Source organism: Notothenia coriiceps, unplaced genomic scaffold (assembly GCF_000735185.1).
Source record: "Notothenia coriiceps isolate Sejong01 unplaced genomic scaffold, NC01 NC01_scaffold00016532, whole genome shotgun sequence".
NCBI lineage: Eukaryota > Metazoa > Chordata > Actinopteri > Perciformes > Nototheniidae > Notothenia > Notothenia coriiceps.
Genome location: NW_011349233.1, coordinates 117636 through 138260, shown reverse-complemented (window position 1 = coordinate 138260; position 20625 = coordinate 117636). Strand labels below are relative to the sequence as shown.

At 44.1% G+C, this 20625-nt stretch overlaps 1 protein-coding gene across 1 annotated transcript; it reads right to left on the bottom strand.

Moving 5' to 3' along the window:
- Positions 1 to 376: 376 nt before the first annotated feature.
- Positions 377 to 19046, bottom strand: LOC104949593 (cell adhesion molecule-related/down-regulated by oncogenes-like; the record flags this gene model as incomplete). Its single annotated transcript, XM_010775973.1, has 8 exons — positions 18559 to 19046; positions 5972 to 6110; positions 4872 to 5150; positions 4217 to 4363; positions 3452 to 3595; positions 2395 to 2682; positions 2040 to 2309; positions 377 to 529 (listed from the first exon to the last, which is right to left on the bottom strand). Coding segments are annotated over exons 2-8 (1354 nt in total), but the record flags the coding sequence as incomplete, so codon positions are not given.
- Between the last annotated feature and the right edge of the window lie 1579 nt (positions 19047 to 20625).

Sequence of the window (20625 nt, the reverse complement as noted above, 5' to 3'; positions counted from 1 at the left end):
AACCTACTCAAAAGAGTGTTGAGAAGGAAGAAATAGTAAATGAAAACGACGATTGTGTGTGATGATTTAGGACGACAGAAATACCACCCTTGTGTACTAACGTTGTCGTCTCTGTAGGGAAGGTACAAAGGAGGTCCTCTTTACCCTACCACCCAACGTCTTTTGTTCTCTCGCTGCATGGTCAGAGTTGTCTATTTTTGTTCCCTCTCTGATACCCTTCCTGCCACTGACTACCTGATCCTCTCCCTTATCCCCTGTTTATTTTACTATCTCTCTGAGATTCGATTGCCCCTTTTTCCTCTTTCTCTATTCTGCCTCTCTCTAGATCGAAGAACACGATTATCTTTAAGAGTACAACGAGTAACATCCTACGTACCGCGCACCGAACCATTACTCGCTCGCCGTCGACTGCGTAAACTAAATCGGTCTTCTGAGGGGCGGTTGGTAGATAGGGTGAGGAGGTTGCTCGGTCGTAAGTTGTCGAGTGGGCTGTGACCGACGATGTAGTGGTGTTGTGGAGCGGGCGTAGCTGTGGGGAGGGGAGTGGAGCGTGATGAGGTGAACCGCGTTGTGGTGGTCGAAGACGAGGTAGGGTGAGTGGGGGTGCTCGGGGTAGCCGGGCTATTTAACAGTGACGATACTTGATCGTATAAACCGATCACCTGCTGTAATACATGCGAAGTCTACCTCAGAGAATAAGATTTATGTATGATTCGACCCTCTTTCGTTGTCACCTGTACGTAAATTTTCTGTAACTGTTCTTTTGCGAGGTCTCGTTTTGTTTGCCAGTAAGGAAAAAATTGCTACTACAGCGTTTACTCGAATACTTGATGGCGCACAACAGCGAGGACGTCTTCACACTGTGGCCTAATGACGGTATCTACATACTTATGGCTCTTGTTGTCCTTACGTAAGGTTCAGCTTTAACTAAGTACAGTGCGGGAGTAAAGCGTCGTGAGCTTTTGCGACCACGTTTTCCCATGTTATTATTACATTAAGTTACCATAGTTTCGATAAAACCAACCGATTTTTACCTCCTTTAATAACACATATATATACTGTATATCTACCACACACACACACACACACACACACACACACACACACACACACACACACACACACACACACACACACACACACACACACACACACACACACACACACACACCCTCTTGTGGATGGACGCTGGCTAGTGCCGCCCTACACACACACACACACACACACACACACACACACACACACACACACACACACACACACACACACACACACACATAGAGAGAGAGGGAGCCAGGACTCCCTGTGGATACTGTATGTACAGACACACAGAGACCCAGCCTGGTAAGATGCCTTAACCTTTAAAACGCTGGTAACATTTCTTTTCATAATTTATAGTCAAGTGACACATCTTAAAATGCACCTTTTTGTATCTGTTATCACTTTAAGCTCTGCGCAAAGGAAGAGTATATTGCTCGAGTTGCACGCATACTTATTAAGGTGTTAAGGTAAAAACACTAAGGCTTTCCACATTGTCACTGGCAGCATAGCCTCTTTCCTTTAGTTTTCGCTTTCACAATAAAAGCACAAGACAACAACGTTGTTGCTCGGGTTGTATTTGAGCAGTTGACAGTACGACTTGGAAACGCTAAGATGTCAAAGGAAAAAAATTAAATGTTCTGGTTCCAGCAGCTAAGACGTGAGGGTTTTCTGTATTTAAAATTATTCTTATTTGAATATCTTTGGGTTTTGGTCAGATAAAACAGCCAATTTGTATATCTCCTTTAGTTCTGAGGATGTGAGGGGCATCCTTAAAAATGTTCTGACATGTAATACATACACTGTTTAATGTTTTAATAAATAAGTACATACTGTATAATGTACACATTTTTGACCAAATAATTTCCCGAAAAAAACGAGGCATCTTTTTGTATTGCCTGCCTTTAATAAGCACTTAGTATAACACCTTTAATAACTAATACAAGCTGGGTTGCTTCTTTAATAAAGCACCCAATTAGTTTAAGAGGACAGACACATACCTGTTTGCGTAGTGAGGATTCCACATGACTGTGCCGAGCCAATCCCGTTGTCCAGGAGACACTGGAACACGCCCCCATCCTGCAGCGTCACGTCTGTAATCACCAGCGAGGATCCAGAGATCTGGAAGCGGCCTGATGGGGTGATGGGGTCAGCGTTGAACAGCCAGGTGATGTTAGGGGAAGGGTTTCCTGTCGCTACGCAGGTGAAACGAGCTGAGGAGCCAGGAGAGACGATCTGATTGGTCGGGCCCTCAGTGATAGACGCAGGCTCTGTGAAGAAAAGCTCTTATCATCACCATGCGATCTGATGCAAACAATCCTGACACTCTAAAAGCCTTTCTTGTGCTTTTCTTACCAAGAACATTCACAGTATAGTTAGCGATGATCACTGTCCCCTGCTTGGTTTCAGCAGCACAGGTGTAGCTCCCTTCATCGCTCCTCGCCACGGCAACAAAGACCAGGTTGTTGTGCTGTTGCTGAGAAGGCCCCGGTGTGACCTCCTTACCGTTCTTTAACCATTTGGCTGCTGGTGCAGGACTTCCAGACACGACACACTCCAACGTCAGCGGCTGAGACTGCTGCACCAAAACAGTCTGTGGGGCGGTGGGGTAAACTATCCTCACAGGAGGGGGGGAGACTGAATCTAAACAAACAGAGAAAGCACATGAGCAGAAATAAAAGATGAATAAACCTTTTCCAAAATCAAATTCAAGCACTTTTCAAGTACCGTAATTTTCGGACTATAAGCCGCGCCTTTTTCCCTATTTTTCGACGCTGCGGTTTATATAACGGTGCGGCTAATCTATGGATTTTTACAGCTAACGGCCAACACCTTTAACTCTATGGGCTCTATGGCCGGTCCGCGGACCCCCACCTTTAAGCGGCGGGTTCCAGCAGGAAAAGCTGGAGGTCGGAAAAGAGTGAGACAGGTAGCGCGCAAAAGTAAAAGTGGAACCGAGAGTGGTATGCCGCTGCTGCGGCTTATATTCAGGTGCGCCTTATAGTCCGAAAATTACGGTATTTTAAAGTTGCATCTTAAAAAATGTATCACCTAATCACTGTGGTTAATTAGACATTTATATAAAGTACAAACAGCATTTACAGTGTGAGAGTTATTTTACTTTATTACCAGACAACATTGCATAGAAGGTTGACAAATTGAATGGAAATACAAAAAAAGGTTCATATTTCCAAAAAGTGTTTCGAAGCAGACCTGGCATCCTACATAACATGGCTGGGAAATTATAAAAAAGTTAAACTATATAATGCAATTACCATTTCAGGATGTTTAAAATACTACATTAAAATCAAAGCACTCTTTTCGAGGAATTCAAGCACCTACACAGAACCCAAATAAAATATGTCTTGATATGAAAACTCCTGAGTCTTAAATTAAATGTCATCAAACTTACGTTTCACTGACAGCTTAGTACCATGAGGCTGCATGACGGTTTCCCCGGTAACAGGGTTGAATGCACCACATCTATACATGCCCTGGTGCCGGTCTGACACTGAGAGAATCTGGAGGTTTCCAGACGGAAGAACTAAGTAGTCACCTGAAAGGAGAAGGAAACAACAGCTTCAGTAATGGCAAAGAGAGACTTCACAATATCAAACTAGTGTGTGTTACAGCAAGGACGTGTACAAGGGTATTTGCTGTCTTTGGCTGAGCTGCTCCTGTGGAGAAGGACATTATAATAATAGTTTCATTTTGCTGTTGTGGTTGCATAAATATGAGTAAGTGAGTATGAGGACCCATCATTTACTTAAGTCGGACCAAACTAAATTGCCACATCATCAAAAACGTGTGGCATTTTGATAGCCATGCATGTGCGGGACAGAGATAGGGGGACCCAGAGCCATAACAAATACAAATATGGAATATAATCCAAACTCAGATGTTGAGGGCTTTATTCTAAGTTTAGAGCAGCAGCCCCTCAAAATTATATCTCTTCAATCAATACACATTATTGTGTATGAAATTAATTAATGTCGTAAATCAATGTCTGTTTATGCAAATGGTGTCAAAACAAGACCAACCAACAGGTATTGTGTATTGTCTACAATGGCCTAATACAAACAATATTAACATGTCATATCACAAAGGTCAAATGCATGTTCAAAAGTACAAGAAAATACAATATATTACGCGTATATATTATTGGTCTCAAACAAACCTGTGGAGACTTCTATCCGCTCCCCTCGTACTCTCAGTCTGGGCAGGGCGGGGGGGACGCTGTGCGGTAGAGGACACTCTATAAGAACAGAGCTGCCTTCCTGCACTGATAACGACCGCCGTCGGCCATCTTCATATTCTGATATTTCTGCAGAGAAAAAAAGAAAACTCATTGAGTCAAAACTCACTTTCTGTGCCAAACACTGGACATTTTAGTTTCAGCAGAGTCAAGAATGAAGGCGAACAGCGCTCCTTGAGTTTGAGTGTTTGTGTTGGATCACTGGGTTTGTTTATTGTTGTAGTGAGCGATTCTATGTATGTCTGATACAGTTCCAGATCAGGGTCAACCCCTCAGTGTAAGGTCTAACAGTGAGCAGCATCCCAGCAGGAACATAACACACTACACAGGAAAGCCCAAGGCTCATTAAGGATACCGCTCAAGAGGCATTTGGAAGTGTGCCTGAGTAAAAAAACTCAGACTGCTTCCTTCCCCTCGGCCACTCAGCAGCAGGCAGCCGAGGACAGGCATTCTTTGCAAGTGTTCAACACTCACAAAATGGCCTTCCTCTTTTCAAGGCAACTTCCTCTCTCTTTTTACCCCTCTGCTTTGAAGTGAGTAGAAGTATACACTGAAGGGTAATTCTCCGTATCCGTACCTGCTATGGCCACACGCGCGCGGCAGCTAACGATGGCTGGCCCGTGGGCTAAGCGTGCCATACACTGATAGACGCCAACATGGGCGGACTGAAGTGAGGAGATGGTGAGGGAGCCGTCGTGGAACTCCACTCCAGGAAGGGTGTCCCGGTCCAGGGGACGGCCTCCGAATCGCCATGAGACCACAGCTGATGGAGGACTCACTGAGCAGAGCAGACGAGCCACAGAGCCTTGACTCTGGACCAAGGACGCAGGCTCAGAGCGGAAAGAGGGGTATTGAGCTGAGGAGGAGAAAAACAGGATCAGACTTTGTCGCTCTCTTAGCACAAATAACAAAAAGCTTAAAAAACACACATCTTCTGAACAAAAAAATTATCTGCATGGCTCTGAGGTAACAAATACCTCAAAGCGATACCGATAGTTTTGCGGACATTTAATACCAACAACAGTTTTGTTCATTTTTTGTTTGGTATTTCGGTTAATTGTCCCTTTATGCAATTTCTTAGGTTCTGAGAGGTCTTTACAGGGTTTTTATTTATACAAATTTATTTTGTGGCAAGAGATAACGTCCTCATTACATTTTTAACAATTAGGTGACTTACTTATAATATATTTATCTTAATGTATAGGTCATTTTCTTGCAAAAATGGCTTAAAAAGCTGTTTCAGCCTCTAAAACATGGAGAGTTTCTGCTTTTTTCAGTTTTACACACCGTCTGCTTCTTTTGCATTCTAGTATAGGACAGGATACGCTATACAACACAGGATGTTTTGAAGTAAAAATACAAATGATCACTTTAAAGCTGCAATAATTGTTGAAAAACTAGGCAAAGAAACACAACCCTAATACATCAAGCAGGCAGAAATAGTCATGATAAAAACAGGTATACTGTATACCCTCACTTTAGCTATAAACACCTGCCATGTTTCTGCTAGAAAACTGATGGAAGTTGATTGGAGCTGCAGAGTTGTAATTCTCTTTTTCTATAATAATGACACCTTTTCTATACCACAGTTATTCGCTATGTGTCGTTTAAGTTTTCTTGAAATGTGAACCCACCACTTCCATCCCAGGTAAGCGGACAGAAGGAGGACCTACTTACATGAGCAGCTGATGAGCAGGGACTGGCTGAGACACAGCACAGTGGACAGGAGGACCCTTAGGCCACTGTCCATGGTGCACTTTGACCCCCGCCTGCAGCCGTGTTGCCCAGCGCGCACACACTCGTCTGTTGAGCAAACCTGCAACACAGGGAAGACAGAAAAAACACATCAAACCAGAGCTCTGAGTGGAAACATGACAGCATCCTGATGAGCGAAAGGAAGAGGTGAGACAGAAATAATCGAGGAGCTCCGAGTTGGGGGTGGGGTGCTTTCTATTAGGTTCGAAATGAATCTTGTGCGACAATCCTTCTAATCTTCACGACACATCCTCTTTACACACTCCTTGATCTCCACCTCCCACCCTCTCCTCTGACCCCTGTTCTCACCCACTTCAGTGTCTCCCAAAAGCTGGAATGTCCAGCCTCTCGGCCCCCCTGCCCCTCTCTCCCACTGGGCCGCTGGGATCTCCCGCTAATGGAGTGGCCGTGGAGAGACTGTCGCCTCACTCTTAATATCACTCTCTTGTCACACTGTGTTGCTTCCTCACAGGTTCACTGTAGCCTGAAGTGCAGGCCCAGACATACTGGAGGGCACGTAATTAGGAGCATTCCTCTATCCTTTTCAACCTGACCCCCCCCCACCTCATCCCTGCTCGACTGCGGCACCTCCTCCTCCTTTTTCTAAGAGTAATCCGGGGCAAGCTTTGATCCCAGGTTCCTGGTTGGTTACCAGGGTTTGAGCCCGAGGCCGAAGGGACAATGGCCGTCCAGCTGTGATATTCACACTGGCGCTCCGGTGGCTCGCAGACACTAGCGGAAGGGCCAACCTGGGCTGAAGAGGTGGGTCAAATTAAAAGGGATGATGTCTGGGTGGGATCGGTGAGGCTGAACGAACGTGTTTCTAACCCAACCTAAACACTGTTTCACCTGCTCAACAATGAAGCAGGTCAATGCGTTTAGCCTGCTTTCCATTCTGCAGAGCGGCTAGAAAATGACAACTTGGTGCCACTGGGAAACGGCTTGGGCTGCAAATGTTTTCCCTTTTAAATCATCTGTCCAAGGACATTTGAAAATGTTTACCAGTTTATTTGCCTGAATGCTTAATCATCTTATCATGTCTGTTGATTGAGTAATTGTTTCAACACTAGTTGCGAGTTATGCGATGCCAGGGGAGGTTTATTCCTTTATGATCCCACCAAAGAGACACAAAGGCTCTGTCCCTGTACTCATTCTCACCCATCTTGCTCCCTCTCTCTTTGAGGGCATCCTGAGAGGAGGAGGAGAGAAGAGGCAGGAAATAATAAACTCTCCGGGCTGCTGGCTCACGCCCACTTCTCACCCTGAGGTCAAAGCTCAGGGAAAACCAGAGAGAGAGGGTGGACCAGCGGGTGTCTGGTGGCCCTGGACCAGCCCCCAGAGGTCACCTCCAGTTCTAGGTTTCACTCACACTCATGTTCACTGTTTTTATAAACTTTCCACACAAAACAGGTGTAAAAAAACGAACATTTGCATTAATGGTTGATGAAAAACAATCATCTTTCTTTCTCAATTGCTCAATTTCAGCTTGATTCTGACTGTGTCAATCTGTTTTTCTTTTACTTTAGGACATACATTATGAATGTGCTGTTCGCTTTGCATTTCAGGCTCCAGTTTGAGTTTGCATGCTCATTCAAGCAGATCAAACCCACATCTTGCAGGCTAGCGTTTCTCCGTCCCACGAGTTGCAACAGGCCCTGCACACTGCCCCCATGTCATCAGTGGAAACTATCTTTCTCTCTCTGCCGGAATAATGATATATAATTACAATAATAACAACAGAACTATAAAAATGCACAGCCAAGTGCAGGCAGCACCTTGGCACACAGTGTGATGAGAAACCGGAGCTGATTCTGTAACTCCCTCTCTCGGTTCTTTGTGTTCACCTTTCTTTTTTATTTCTTAGTTTAACCAGTTACTTCCTCCCTGTGGGTATAGCAGTTTGGGCACTGCAGCTCCGACTGGGTGCCCTTGTGTAAACACACACACAGCTGCCTATCTGGCACATCGATCTGGCTCCACGAGGAAACACAGGGGCATCATTCCTGCTTCTTATCTGTTTGGCTCTCCTCTGACATCCGCCACCATGAAGCCGCCTCAGTGGAGACAGACACAGCGAGGATATCTTGTATCCCTCATCACAGAGAGTCTTCCCGATGCTGGCAGCATGGGAAGGCAAGTCCTGCTTCTTCCTGAGTCGACATAAGTCAAAGTGGCCTTTTGACAAAGGGAAAGTCCCTGTCAAATTAAGTCTTTTGCCAGAAAGTCCAAAGTTGATCTGCAGCCTCACTCCTCTGCTACCATTCTCAAAAAAATCCAGACTATTAAAGTGGGAAAAAATCCTGTGTTCCAGATTTTCCTCCTTCTATCCCAAATCTGATCTTGTGTTACCCTGCTGTTTTTGCACTTATGTTGCAGATGCATGGCCATTCTCAAGGCGCGATCGAACGGCTATAAATTGAAGAGACATCCAACATACAAAACAGACTCTGCACCGTTGAAAGCTGATACACAGACACAGGGACAGTTTGTGAAAATAAATGAGGATAGTGTCAGTGAGTTCAAGTGGAAAAGTTCCTATTTTTCTTGGGGTGTGGGGGTTGACCTATGTGTGTTTGGGAAATCTTTGACTGACACCTGGCTTAAGTGTGTGAAAAGCAAGAACAAACAGCAGTCTTTTTAGACAGCTTCTGTCCCTCACTTGTCTTTGTAACTTCATTTTTTATATATTTTTGTTGGAACCATCATGCTCACTCTCCGAGGAATCCATAGTAGACATGTACCGATGAAAGGCGGCATTTATTTATCAATCTTGGGAGAGTCAGAAACAGGAGTAGTCCCACATATCCAGGACAAGAAGGATCCCCGGTGATGACACAGGAGAAAATAAACACAGTGACAGGCAGCCCTCGGGGAAGGGAAAGGGGTTCGAGTTTTTTTTTTCCTCCTCTCTGCAGGAAATACTTAAAAGCCCCATCTGCCCGCATGTGGGGCTGGCCCATATCTCTGTCATATTGGGTAAACGGGGACAAAAGCAATGCGGCGGAGCATCAAAGACCTGGAGGGCAGAGGAGGAACAGGTCACAACTGGTGCTGCTGACTGAGGCAGGGGCCTGGCCTCTTCGCTTCACAAGACTGCACAGCTGAATAAAGAGTCAACCGCAAACCTCATGAAGCCAGCACTGATTCGATATTGGGGCAATCTTGTCTGCCTCGGCAATCAATCCAAGAGTGGAATGAATCCAATATATCAGAATAGGGTTTATCTTAACCCTCCTGTTGTGTTTGTTTCTCCCCCCCCTACTTTGGTGTTCCCGGTCAAATTTGACTGGTCGGGTTTAACTGCTCTTACATTAACACAACGAACATAAATCATCACCAAAATGTATTTAACACATTTATTTGTAAGATGTAAACAATGTCTCAGACTACTGGTTAACATGAATAACTGCAGTGATATAAACCAATAATAGAAACTGAAAATGACATTTTGTCAATAAGTTGGTATGTACTAATGATGGATAATCTAGGGTTACCCATTCATTTCTCAACCAATCAAAATGCAATGAAAGTGGTGATCAGCCATTTCATATGTTCAAATGCCTACTGTGGAGGATATCATAAGGCCTTAAGGCAATCAAATGTAAAACTCAATATCTATGGTTGATGAAAGTAGTAAATCGGTCAGATCTGACCCGATCACAACAGGAGGGCGAAATAAAAGAAAGAATTGTAACTAATGCCTACAGCTGAACAGATCTAATAGTTAGAGATACGTTCAGAGTGAAAAAGCAGTGAGGTGTGAGAGAAAGAGCAAGTCTTTTCTGGTATGATGGTCTAATCTGACCTGTACGCTGAAGCTGATTCACATGCTATACCCCAAACCTGTCGGCACTCGCCCCACATCTCACGGACAGAGGATCTGCAGCGCACACATTCCTCAGCCCCACAAAGAAAGAGAGAGCGACGGACACACAGAAAGAGACAGAGAAAGACAAGCACACAAGAGAATGGAGATAAATTCAAAACAAGAATATGAGAGGCAATAGGGGGCGAGTAAACGAGAGAAAAAAGAAAGGAACGTTCTCTAGAGAGGGGTAAAAGGAGATGGGGGTAAGAAGAGGTGAAACATTCACTGTGAGGTGAAAAGTTGCCAAGCCCCGGTTCATTTCTCCTCCCTATTTATTTGGCGCAGCGAAAGACGTACAGATAATGGCGGAGCTCGCCTCTACGTCTGCCAAAACTGACTGATGATTCAGCCCGACTATATTCAGCTCAGCCCAAAAACTTGGGAAGAGCCTCCTAAGAGAAGAGACTCTAGGGGACTATTATGGGCTTCTTCTGTTGGTCTGGGTGAGCCCACTGAGGCAGCCCGGGGCCACAGAGGAAACTAATGAGTGGAAACACTGGGCCTCTGGTACGGCCTAACTCTGTCTGATTAAAGACTGAGACGTTATTAAAAGTGGGACAGACTTAGACAAGGGGAGTGAGCTGAAGGAGGGGAGAGAAAGAGAGAAATGATTTGGAATCAAATACGGGAATTAGTAGGGGAGAGGGTTCCCTTTGTTTTTCAAAGAGAAGATGCATTGGAAGGGTTGAGTTAATCCATAATGCAAAATGACTGCCCTTGTCTGAACCTGACATCCTGGGGAAAGTTAAAGCAAGTCTCCTTAATAAATCATTTAAAGTGAGACTGACTGCAGAAGACAAAATTAGATGCATCTTCAAGGACAGTCTGCTTTTCAGACAGTGCTCTCTCTCTCTCTCTGTCTGAGGGAGGACAGAGCACAAGCGGTCCGGGAGGCGAGGGGTAACAGCGGGGCCAAGCGGGTCCCAGAACCCAGAGACGCCTCAGCCCTGACAACACGGCCGTGGTGAGGGATCAGGAGAGAGGAGGAATGAAAGAAGAGGCCCCCGGGGATCAGACAGTCACATCCCACAAAGCCCTGTTTACCAAGGACACACATCCAACCCCCCCTACTCCCAACATCTCCGTTCACCAAAAGCCCGACCCTCCCAAAGTGCCAGGGCCGGGACCTGGGAGACAGCGCTAATTCTGCCCTGAGGCTTGTTGGCCGAGGACACAAACAGAGAGCTGAGAGGGGAGTAGAGAGGGGAGGGAGGTAGAAAGATTGAAACAGAGGGGACTGAATGGTACAGTATGTAAGACCCATCTTAATTGGAGATTGTTCTGCAATGTCTTGTTTTTCCTGGGAATCTGTGGAGGGGTCGGACAGGAGGGTGGGGAGGTACGGCTGTTTCCCAAGGTCCTGAACAGCGGGATTAACCACAGGGGCGAAACTCAATAGCGGCCTCGGACACTGGAAACAGATCCCCGGGTATCGCCACCATACAAGGCCACCTCGAGACCTTTTGCAAAGCACATGTAACTAACAACCCTTCCCCATTGTCGGAGCACTCTGGGTCCTTCCGGCTGATTTCACAGGCTTTTCAGTCCACAGGGGAACGTCTGCTCAGACGAAAAAAGGTCATTCTGATGGAAAGGAGGAATGCTCAAGAAGGCCTTCTTGCCCGCAGGGTGCGTTATAACACTCATCATCAACATGTGCCAAGAGTCTGATTAATCACGCCAGGAGAGAGGGGAGCTGGGATTGTGCAGCCGTGGCACCGTAGCAGAAGAGGCCACAGATTCACATTCCTTAATATCAGCTTTGATTAGAGAGATGATGGGAAAAGTTTTCAAAATGTCTTGAAAATGTCTACCTTTTCTGGGGGAGTCATGACACTATCTGTGCTTTTAAATGCTGTTGTGTGGGCTGTGTGCTATAGGCACACAGTGATGTGATCCAGCTGCCCCCCTCCCCCCCCTGTCTCTCGTCCCTCCCTAACTCTCCTGGATTCCATCACTGCTCGTGTCTCTACGGCAACAAGCGGTGAAAGACGCAGACAACAGTTTCTGTTCAGTCTCCTCCTGATAGGTCCCTGGCTCAAGACCAAAAGTACTTTCAAACTAAAACATACATTAAATAATGTAATGTGCAACAAAAACAATATGACAGCGTGTCCAAAATGGATACTAACAGGACATTTGGCAAGGTCAGTATTAAAAAAGCAACAAGGAATAAAACTCAACTGGGTTGCTTGCAGGGTGTTTGACTCGTCTTTGTTTTGTCTCTTGAGAGGCGTGAGAAAGTAAGTACACACAAAAGTATTTTAATTTCTTAGAACGATAAATTGACTCTGCAAATATCATGGAGCTACGGCCGTAAATTCACAGGAGGATTTACGGGACAGAAGCGTTGCCTGAACTCCACAGCCAGCAAGCAGAACAAAAACAAACACATGTAAAAAGGTTAAAATATAATTAGTCTTCCTCACCAAGTCCACAAATCTCTTTCAAAAACCCAAACAAACAAACCAGCTCCCTTGTACGTACAAGTTTGAGGAACCAAAGACAAATATGCAGTCCCTAACAGAGCGTGTAAATGCTTTATTTAGTTGTCTAAATGTTTATCCGTCTCAACTTGTAACACTCCACGCTTGTTGTGCGGCAATCGAGTGATCACAAAACAAACTTGGTGGTGATACATCAACACATGCACACCATCTAAGTTTCCATTTCTGGCTCTTGGACAAATCGAAAAAAGCCCTGCAACATATTTAGGGTCCAGGCTGCTCGTTGCTGCAGTGTTGGAGGTAAGAAGAGCTTTTGGCAGATGACATAGTGCTCTGATGGCGCCAGGAGAAGCACAACAGCAAAACCATAATACAGAACCCATGGCGAATGCTAACTAAATGTCGGTTGTGTAAGAGCACAGCTAAGCGATGACAGTGACTTTAACTTGATTAAAGTCAGTCAGACCATAGTTTTCAGAAATACCTCCGCAGTTTTCTGTGTGTCTGCTACGATCTTCCCGGAACAATGCAGAAGGCTGGACCAACCATCCTTCTGACTTGGATTCCTCCTCTCACATTGAATACATTTTATAAATAAGGGGTTCCATTGCTCCCTAAGGGCATACATCTTGGATCAGGGAAGGCCCAAAATGGCACCCATAACCACAGGCCCGGGGGCAGGCAGCAGCAGTACCCACACTGCCTCACACTCTGATCTGGGAGAAAAACAGCCCTTCAAACAAGTAGCGTGTTTGTCAGCCGGAGGGGAGTGCCAGCCACTAGTTTTGCCTTAATATAGTCTTGCTGATCCCTGTGCTGGCTTTTCAACAGTACACACACATTCTGGTTCACAAAAAACCCATGTCAGATGTGACTTATTGGTTCAACATTTGAAATAGAAAGCTGCGGTTGCTCACAGTTTCAAGAAGAAAAGACTCCAACTCTTGGGGGCCCATGCTGAGGCGACTGACTAAGTCAGGCATATTTAGTAGGGTCAGTTTCAGGAAGGGAAAAATAAATGATTCTTGCAAACAGGAAGACGCTGAGGATGCAAAAAAGAAAAGAAAAAAATCGCCACAAATGCTCTGAAATACTTTGCTGCGAGAGCTGTTGGCAAGGGTCCGGTTCAGAAGTTCACTCCCTGAAATGTTCCCTAGGGCTGAAGCTTCGTTTAGAACGCTACACAAGACAAGAAACAATGGGTCTCATCGGAGATACTCGTTTGACGATAATGAGAAGAGTTGTTGTTTTTGGCGATTGGCTAATATTTTGAAAAGTCCATGTCAAACCCTCCTTGGGAACTTTTTGTTCTCTCTCATACATAATTTGATCATGTTAAAAAAGGGAATATATATAAATAAAAGCCGCACAACCACCCAAAGATTATGAGCACATCATAAAAAGGCATCTATAAAAAGGAACTAACTTTAACCGTAGGGCTAAAAAAGACTTGCAGTGTGCTTCAAACGGCTTGGGACCAACACAGTATTTTTGCAGTCTGTCCGAGTCCTTTGGTCTTTTCATCAAGCCCACCAGCTACTTGTAAAATTAGTTCTAAGCAAACAGTACATCCTAGTTTCCTAAAGTAAAAGTCTCTATCAAACAGTGTCTATCTTTGTCACACAAACTGCTTTTGACCATCTGATGTTCTGTACCCGTCTGGACAGTGCGTTTCTTCTTCAAAGCGCTGTGTGTGGTACTGGTTTACATTCCCTTATCATATTAACAAGGCAGACATATATATTTAGTCGAGGCCTGTACTTCCATTGCATTAACAGAAAACAAAACATCAGAGAAGAAGCAGATCTCCTCGCTCTGCATATCTCCAGCCTGTGCGGATTGGTCCCGCTTCATTTCGGTGGCTGGCTGGAACATCTGTTTCTGCTGCTCCAAAAAACTGTTTGTTTGTCTTAACAATTACGCCCTGATGTTTCTCATTTCATTTCTTAAATCTCTCGAAAGTCATTATCCAGTTTCAGGTCCTTCAAGGTTCTGAATTTGTAGAAACTCAATACGACCATCTGTTGAAAGCTGGTGTATACATCAGGCTACAGTCAGCTCACCTTTGACATTTCAGAGGAGTCGTAATGGAGGAAGCATGCGTCCTATCTGTAACCTGCTGGAGTAACATGCTTGCATAGTAAAGCGAGTCAGCGTTGGGCTGTTTGGATCATCTGTCAGAGTAGGGGGACATGGGAGAAATAGGGGAGGGGGTCCCTCTGGGAGACATATGCGTTGTAGTTAAAATAATGAAAGTGTGAGCTCAGAGCAGATAAGAAGTGCTACTAATGACAGCTTCTTGTAAACATCAGTGACACCTTCAGCTACTGCGTTTGCCTTCACAGCTTCTCCAACACAGCGCCACTTTATCCAATTCCACTCACAGCTTGTCCCTCTAATACATTTAGGGAGGGAAAAGGAGGGTGGAAAAGTAAAGGGTTTTTTGTTAGCACTGCAGCTGCAGGGTGCACTCACCAGCCCAGCAGTCACAAGAACTCAAACTCTTTCTCTGACCTGCCCATCTTTCCCATCAACCCCCTGCTCATGGCTGCTGGGTGTTGTCAATCAGCACCCCCCTGGCTCCTTGAACATGGGGGCTCATTGGCATGCTGCCCAAAACTCCCTTCTGTCCATCTAATGGGGCCTGAGCTCTGGGTCTGTCCTTGACGAATGAAAGCTGAAGTTTGCGGAGTAAAGGCCAGCGTTAAAAAAATGGGAAAAAGGCTGCAGTATGACTCAATCCTTGAGCAATGAGAGTAAGAGAAGTTCTCAAAAGTTCAATCTAGTCAGGTTTCTAGTTTGGGAATAGTTGCTTGGTGGATCACCGCCAACCGTACAACAGTCCACTACATTCTACTTTGTTATACTAAGAAGCTGAAATAGATTAAGCGTCAGAGATTTAGAAAAACGAGAAAGACTTAATTACGACTGTCAAAATGTTGTCACGATGAAAAATAAGGTGGTTGCTTAGAATTTAGATATTTCTCTTTTTCTTTTTTACAGCCAAAAGGTTGATCCTTCATTGCAGTTATATGACGGATCACTGTGTGAAACCAAATAAACAACCCAACCACATTGTGATTCAGCTTTTAAATTCACTTCCATTCACTTTGGGGCCAGGGCTGAGGTTAGCTGCCTGGCCTCAAGTCTGCATGGCCAAGCAAACGGGAGAATGGGAGGTGCCCAAAATATACTTTAGTCCCCAATTTAGACACACCCTCTCCCACCACATTGACCTCCAATAGACATGCATTCACTTAACCATTACCAGAATTCTGAAAGTAAGGCTGCAACTATCAATTATTTTCATATGACGGCTATTTTGTGGGTTATTGATTTTTCTTCATAAATTCGGACAAAATGGTGAAAAATCCTAAACCCCCTGAGCCCAATGTGAAAAGATGTTCACTCATACATAACCTCACTTCCTTTTACCTTTAATGAAACCTGACCATTACAATGGAAACCCAAGCATTTACTGCCACTCTTCAACAATCATGTGTCATTGTTGGAGCATATGCGGTTTCTGATTATAATACTGCATCAGAAAAAATCAAAAGAGCCATTATGAGAGCAGCGGCTGGTATCATTACACATGCTTACATTCAAATTGCCCACTTAACATAGTTCTCTTACAGCAACATGTGTTTATCATTAGCGAGCACACTAATGGCTCAAACATTATTCAAGCTCACTTAATGGCATAGTTGTGCTTTGTTCAGGGTCTGTCTGATAAGAGCCGGGCCACTAATGGTTTATTAATTTCCCTACGAGCCACAAAAAACTCTGCAAAAACAAAAACATGACTCAGAGGCTCAGGCATTGTCTGATTCAATCACATTACCAATAAGTTACTGTGGGGAAAATCCCACAAAATACTAAAAATACTCCACGGGTCTATGTTCAGCTTGAAATCCAACAGTTATTGGTATTGTAGCTTGGATTTATGGCTTTATTTTTGATGCAATTGCTCTGAAAGAAATGCCTAATAATGCTGTGTTGAAATATTTCCAGCAACAAAGAATGAAACAATATTTTCCACAGACTGACCAGAATGCAATGCACTGGAAGGAGAAAACAATCGGGGAAAAGTGGGAACTCATGGAGTGAGTCAAAATGAGGCAGGTTAAAGGAAACTGACTCGGTATCAAGACTCTGTATCCAAACCTGAGGGAGGATTTCTCCTTTAAATTGAACGCCCGAACACAAAGAGCAAACCTCGCTCTGCCCCGGTCAAAAGCTCACCCAATATTGGGGAGCACTGAAAGGATTTGAAAGGCATCGGAAGTGTCTTCTTGTCCCCCTCCGACGCAACAATGCACGAGCATCTGTTTGAACTTGAAAGTGTTTTATCTGAGAGCAGCCATGTGTGTCCCACTGACTGGATGTCATGCATTGGGGAGGGATTCAACACTTTGTTCTCGATAACTTTTAAGTGTGCAGTTTTCTGACAGTCACCCCTATGTAACAAAAGACTCTGTGAAGCTCTGATGATAGGGGTGAAGAGCAGACAGAGGAAATGACTTCAGGGAAATGAGTGAGGAGCAGCCACAATATTACTATAACTTTTACACAATTATCTTTTTACATAACTTCGTTATTTGACATTAATTTCAATTCAAACTATGTGGATTAATGTGTACATTTCTAAATCAAGTCTGTCTTTGACTCTATAACTATAAACTTTGAGTTGTCTTCCTCAAAGTTCCTGAGGTGCGGCTGTGCGGATCACAACACAGAGAGACATGAGTAGAATAATCTCATGCACACACTTGCACTTGTTAGTGAGGGCATTTTTTGACACGTCCAAAATGTTTCTTACTTTTGGAATATTTTTTTTAAGAAGAGATGCAGAAGAAATCTGTAAAAATGTGCAAATTGGAAAAAAAGAACTGTTCAATCATCCATCAGACTACGTTACACATCTGCATCTTCCAAGTATTTTTTAAATCCCCTTCCACCTTTAATGTTATTGTCATTTGTGTAACTAAACTAATCTTAAATCCAAAATCACATTCCCCATCAGTAAACATTGAAAACACCCTGCAAACAGACAGGTACAGTTGTCTTTGTACGCTTTGCACAGTAACTTATGCACTTGCCAGGTTTTACAGCAATACCAACATGGATTTAGCAAACCGACATTAATGACACCCTGAGGGGGTTCATCTAAAACAATAAAGGCTCTCTGTCTTTGGAGAGAGGAAAAAAACACAACTTTAAATATTAGTCTTATTCACCATGTTCCTGCACAGTGGTAACTGTGGCAGAAGGTTGCTCCTGCAGTGGATTTATAATAAAAGTATAACTTTAGAACAAAGTCATGCTTCTTATAGAGCAGGTTCCTTTCCTCCTTTTATGACTGAGACACCAATGTGTCAAATGGAGGGACATATTTGCAATTTCTAAAAGAAAATGCTCTTTCATCTTTCAAAGAGCAGAAAATGCAGAGAAGGCCATCTGTTTTTAACTGGGATGTGAAGTATCCCTGCCTCCAAGGGCTGTTGGACAGAACAAATATTTATCCCTTACCCCTTTGTTTGATTCACCTCTAAAACAACACAATACACTGAGATGCGTCAGAATGCATTAAGATGACAGATAACTGCTGAATGATGATTCTAATTTGAATAGGTCCATTTTTTGCAAAAAGCTTACAAAGCATGGTTTTAAACAACATGCTGATCAGTGTTGTATTTCCTATTTTTAGATAATGATCTAACAAATATGCACCAAAAGCCAACAAAATCATATTATTTCACTTCCTATATACAGAGACATATTCTTAATAACCAGAGATGTCATCCAATGAAGTCAAAACTGTACTTTAAGAAGCACAACGAGTCATCAATTGGAGTCAGAGTATGTAATGTCAAAGTAGCCTAAATGCTGATACAGTATATGGGGAGAGTAATTAATGTACAAAATATTAATCTTTGTACACGGGCGCCCCCCGTTTAGCAGCCTGCCACACAGACAGTGTAGCATGCCTCTCCGTGCCGCTGCTCCACTTTCCCCACAAAACAAAGTAAAGAAAACACGGTAATGTTTTGGAAACTGATTACACTGGCACTGCGGCGCTCTTCTGTAAGTCACTTTTTCTTTTGTGATCGTTACCAGAGAAGCCCAGCTGGCCTGGTGCAAACACCGAAGCCTCCCTCCAACCCTCTCCCCTGTCTGCCGCCCGTCCTTACCTCTCTTGCAGGAGAGCAAAAGCTGCGAGCCGTCGGGTGAATTAGCAGCAAAACGCATTCTTCTGGAGGCAAATCCGTACGGGGCCCTCCATTAGACACGGGCTCAAAGTGCGAGACGACAGGAGGAACATGAAAACAGCCGGAGGTAGAGCGAGTCAAAGAAAGTCTTCAACCCGGCGGAGCAGCGCAGACTTCGGGGCCAAGGTGCGACAACTCCCCCCTGGTCTAAACTCGAGCTGAGGTAGCAGAGTTTCCTCCTGTGAAGTTTTGAGTCCGCGTGTTAAAGAGTTACGTCCCGTTTTGTTTGCTCACAAACTCTGTGTCTGTCTGTAGCCCGTTATTGTAACTTCTCCCACAGCTCTCGGTCTCCGTCTCTAGCGCTGCCTCTTCCACACACGCATCTTTGAAGCCAGTGTCGAGTTGCTCAGCAAATTATGGCAGCGCCGGAGCTGGTCGTCAAACCAGGAATGTCCCAGCCCCACAGCTCAATACGGCTCCTGGAGTGGAGAGGGGAGGCAGAGAGAGAGGAGGGGGTGTTACCCATATAGACAGTGCATTAACAAGTTTTACAATCTTGGGAGAAAAAAAACTTCCTCCTTCCTTCCCTGAACACTTACCTGACTTATTGTTTTCAATCGTATCCACCTGAACTTCGTGCAACTCCATGATGCACATCAACATCATAAATATGGCTTTAACATGAATAATAGTTTTTTCTTTAAAGTGAGAATTGTTGTAATGTTATTTGACAATTAAGAGTGTGCACATACACATATAAAATACAATAATACAAACCTTTAAAACCCCAAATATCATCAATAAAAAATGTAATGACGTTTTATGATTTTATTCAATCAATAGATGTGTGGTTGATTTTGTTGAGTTTGTTCAATGCTATAAAGAGATATTTCACCTGTAGGCCTATATAACCTCTTACTGAAGTTGCAGGGATGGCAGGAAATTACATGGTTTTATTTTGGAACTACAATAAGCTGTTATTTTATGCAAGTGATCATCATATGAAAACCTGACACCCATATAAACAATAGTTATTATATGTGTGGAAACAGTACTTTAACCTTTATGGTTGACATTAGCTTTACACATAGTTTTCTTGCCATGAATTTATATGTGCATGCATGTTAGTCACTTTTTTTCTTCCTCTTTCCGCATTATTTGTGGTTACTGAAATATATTTTTTTACTAGCAAGACCAGAAACCAAACTGTGTCTACACAGGTTGCTAAAGCTTCCTTTACCGTGTAAATCTACCTATGTGCTTAAATCTGTGATAGTTCCATACCGCACAAACAGCCTCAAAGCCATAAAGGCAGTTCTCATTTTTCAGTGGAATACACTGTTCCTTGTAGATTAAACCCACTCTCACTGGGCCCATTGAATTGAATTAAAGTTATTTGGGAGGGGGATGTTTGAACAGCTAATGGCTATGGGTAATTTCTGGCATCGGACCTGTTGGTTGGAATGGCTGAATGTTGGTTGGCTGGATCCATTTCCTCATCACTAGGTGCAACGCCTTCACAGAGGGGTGGGGGGGGGAGGGAGCTGGGAGTGTAAAACAGTCATCTGTTGTGCGTATGGGCATGAGTAAACAGCATAATCATCTTGGAGGCAGTAATTATGTGCTCCAGTGTTGGCCGGGCGGCAGCGGCGGGCCCACCCTGCTTCAGACAGCAGGTGCAGCTCACCATGTGACAGCTGACTGCGATGGAAGGTGTGATCCAATCCTCCCGGGGCTGGCTCGACCCAGTGAGGGCCTTCAGGCAGTCAGGGCCAAAGCCAACAACGCCAGAAAACCTCTGACACAGGAGGAAAGGGAAAAAACGATGGAGGAGGTGGTGGAGACGGGACTGATGAAGGACGGATGCTCCAACTTTGTTTTTACAGCACTGCTATCTTTTTTGCCAGTTTCTCTCATTTAGACATTTTTTCCCTTGTAATGGACAGTTTGACCTCTTCCTCCTGATTTATGACGAGCACTTAATCCACATTTCTATTATCAATACTTTAATTATTTACATGTCTTGGTAAAAGGGTTAAGCACACTGAA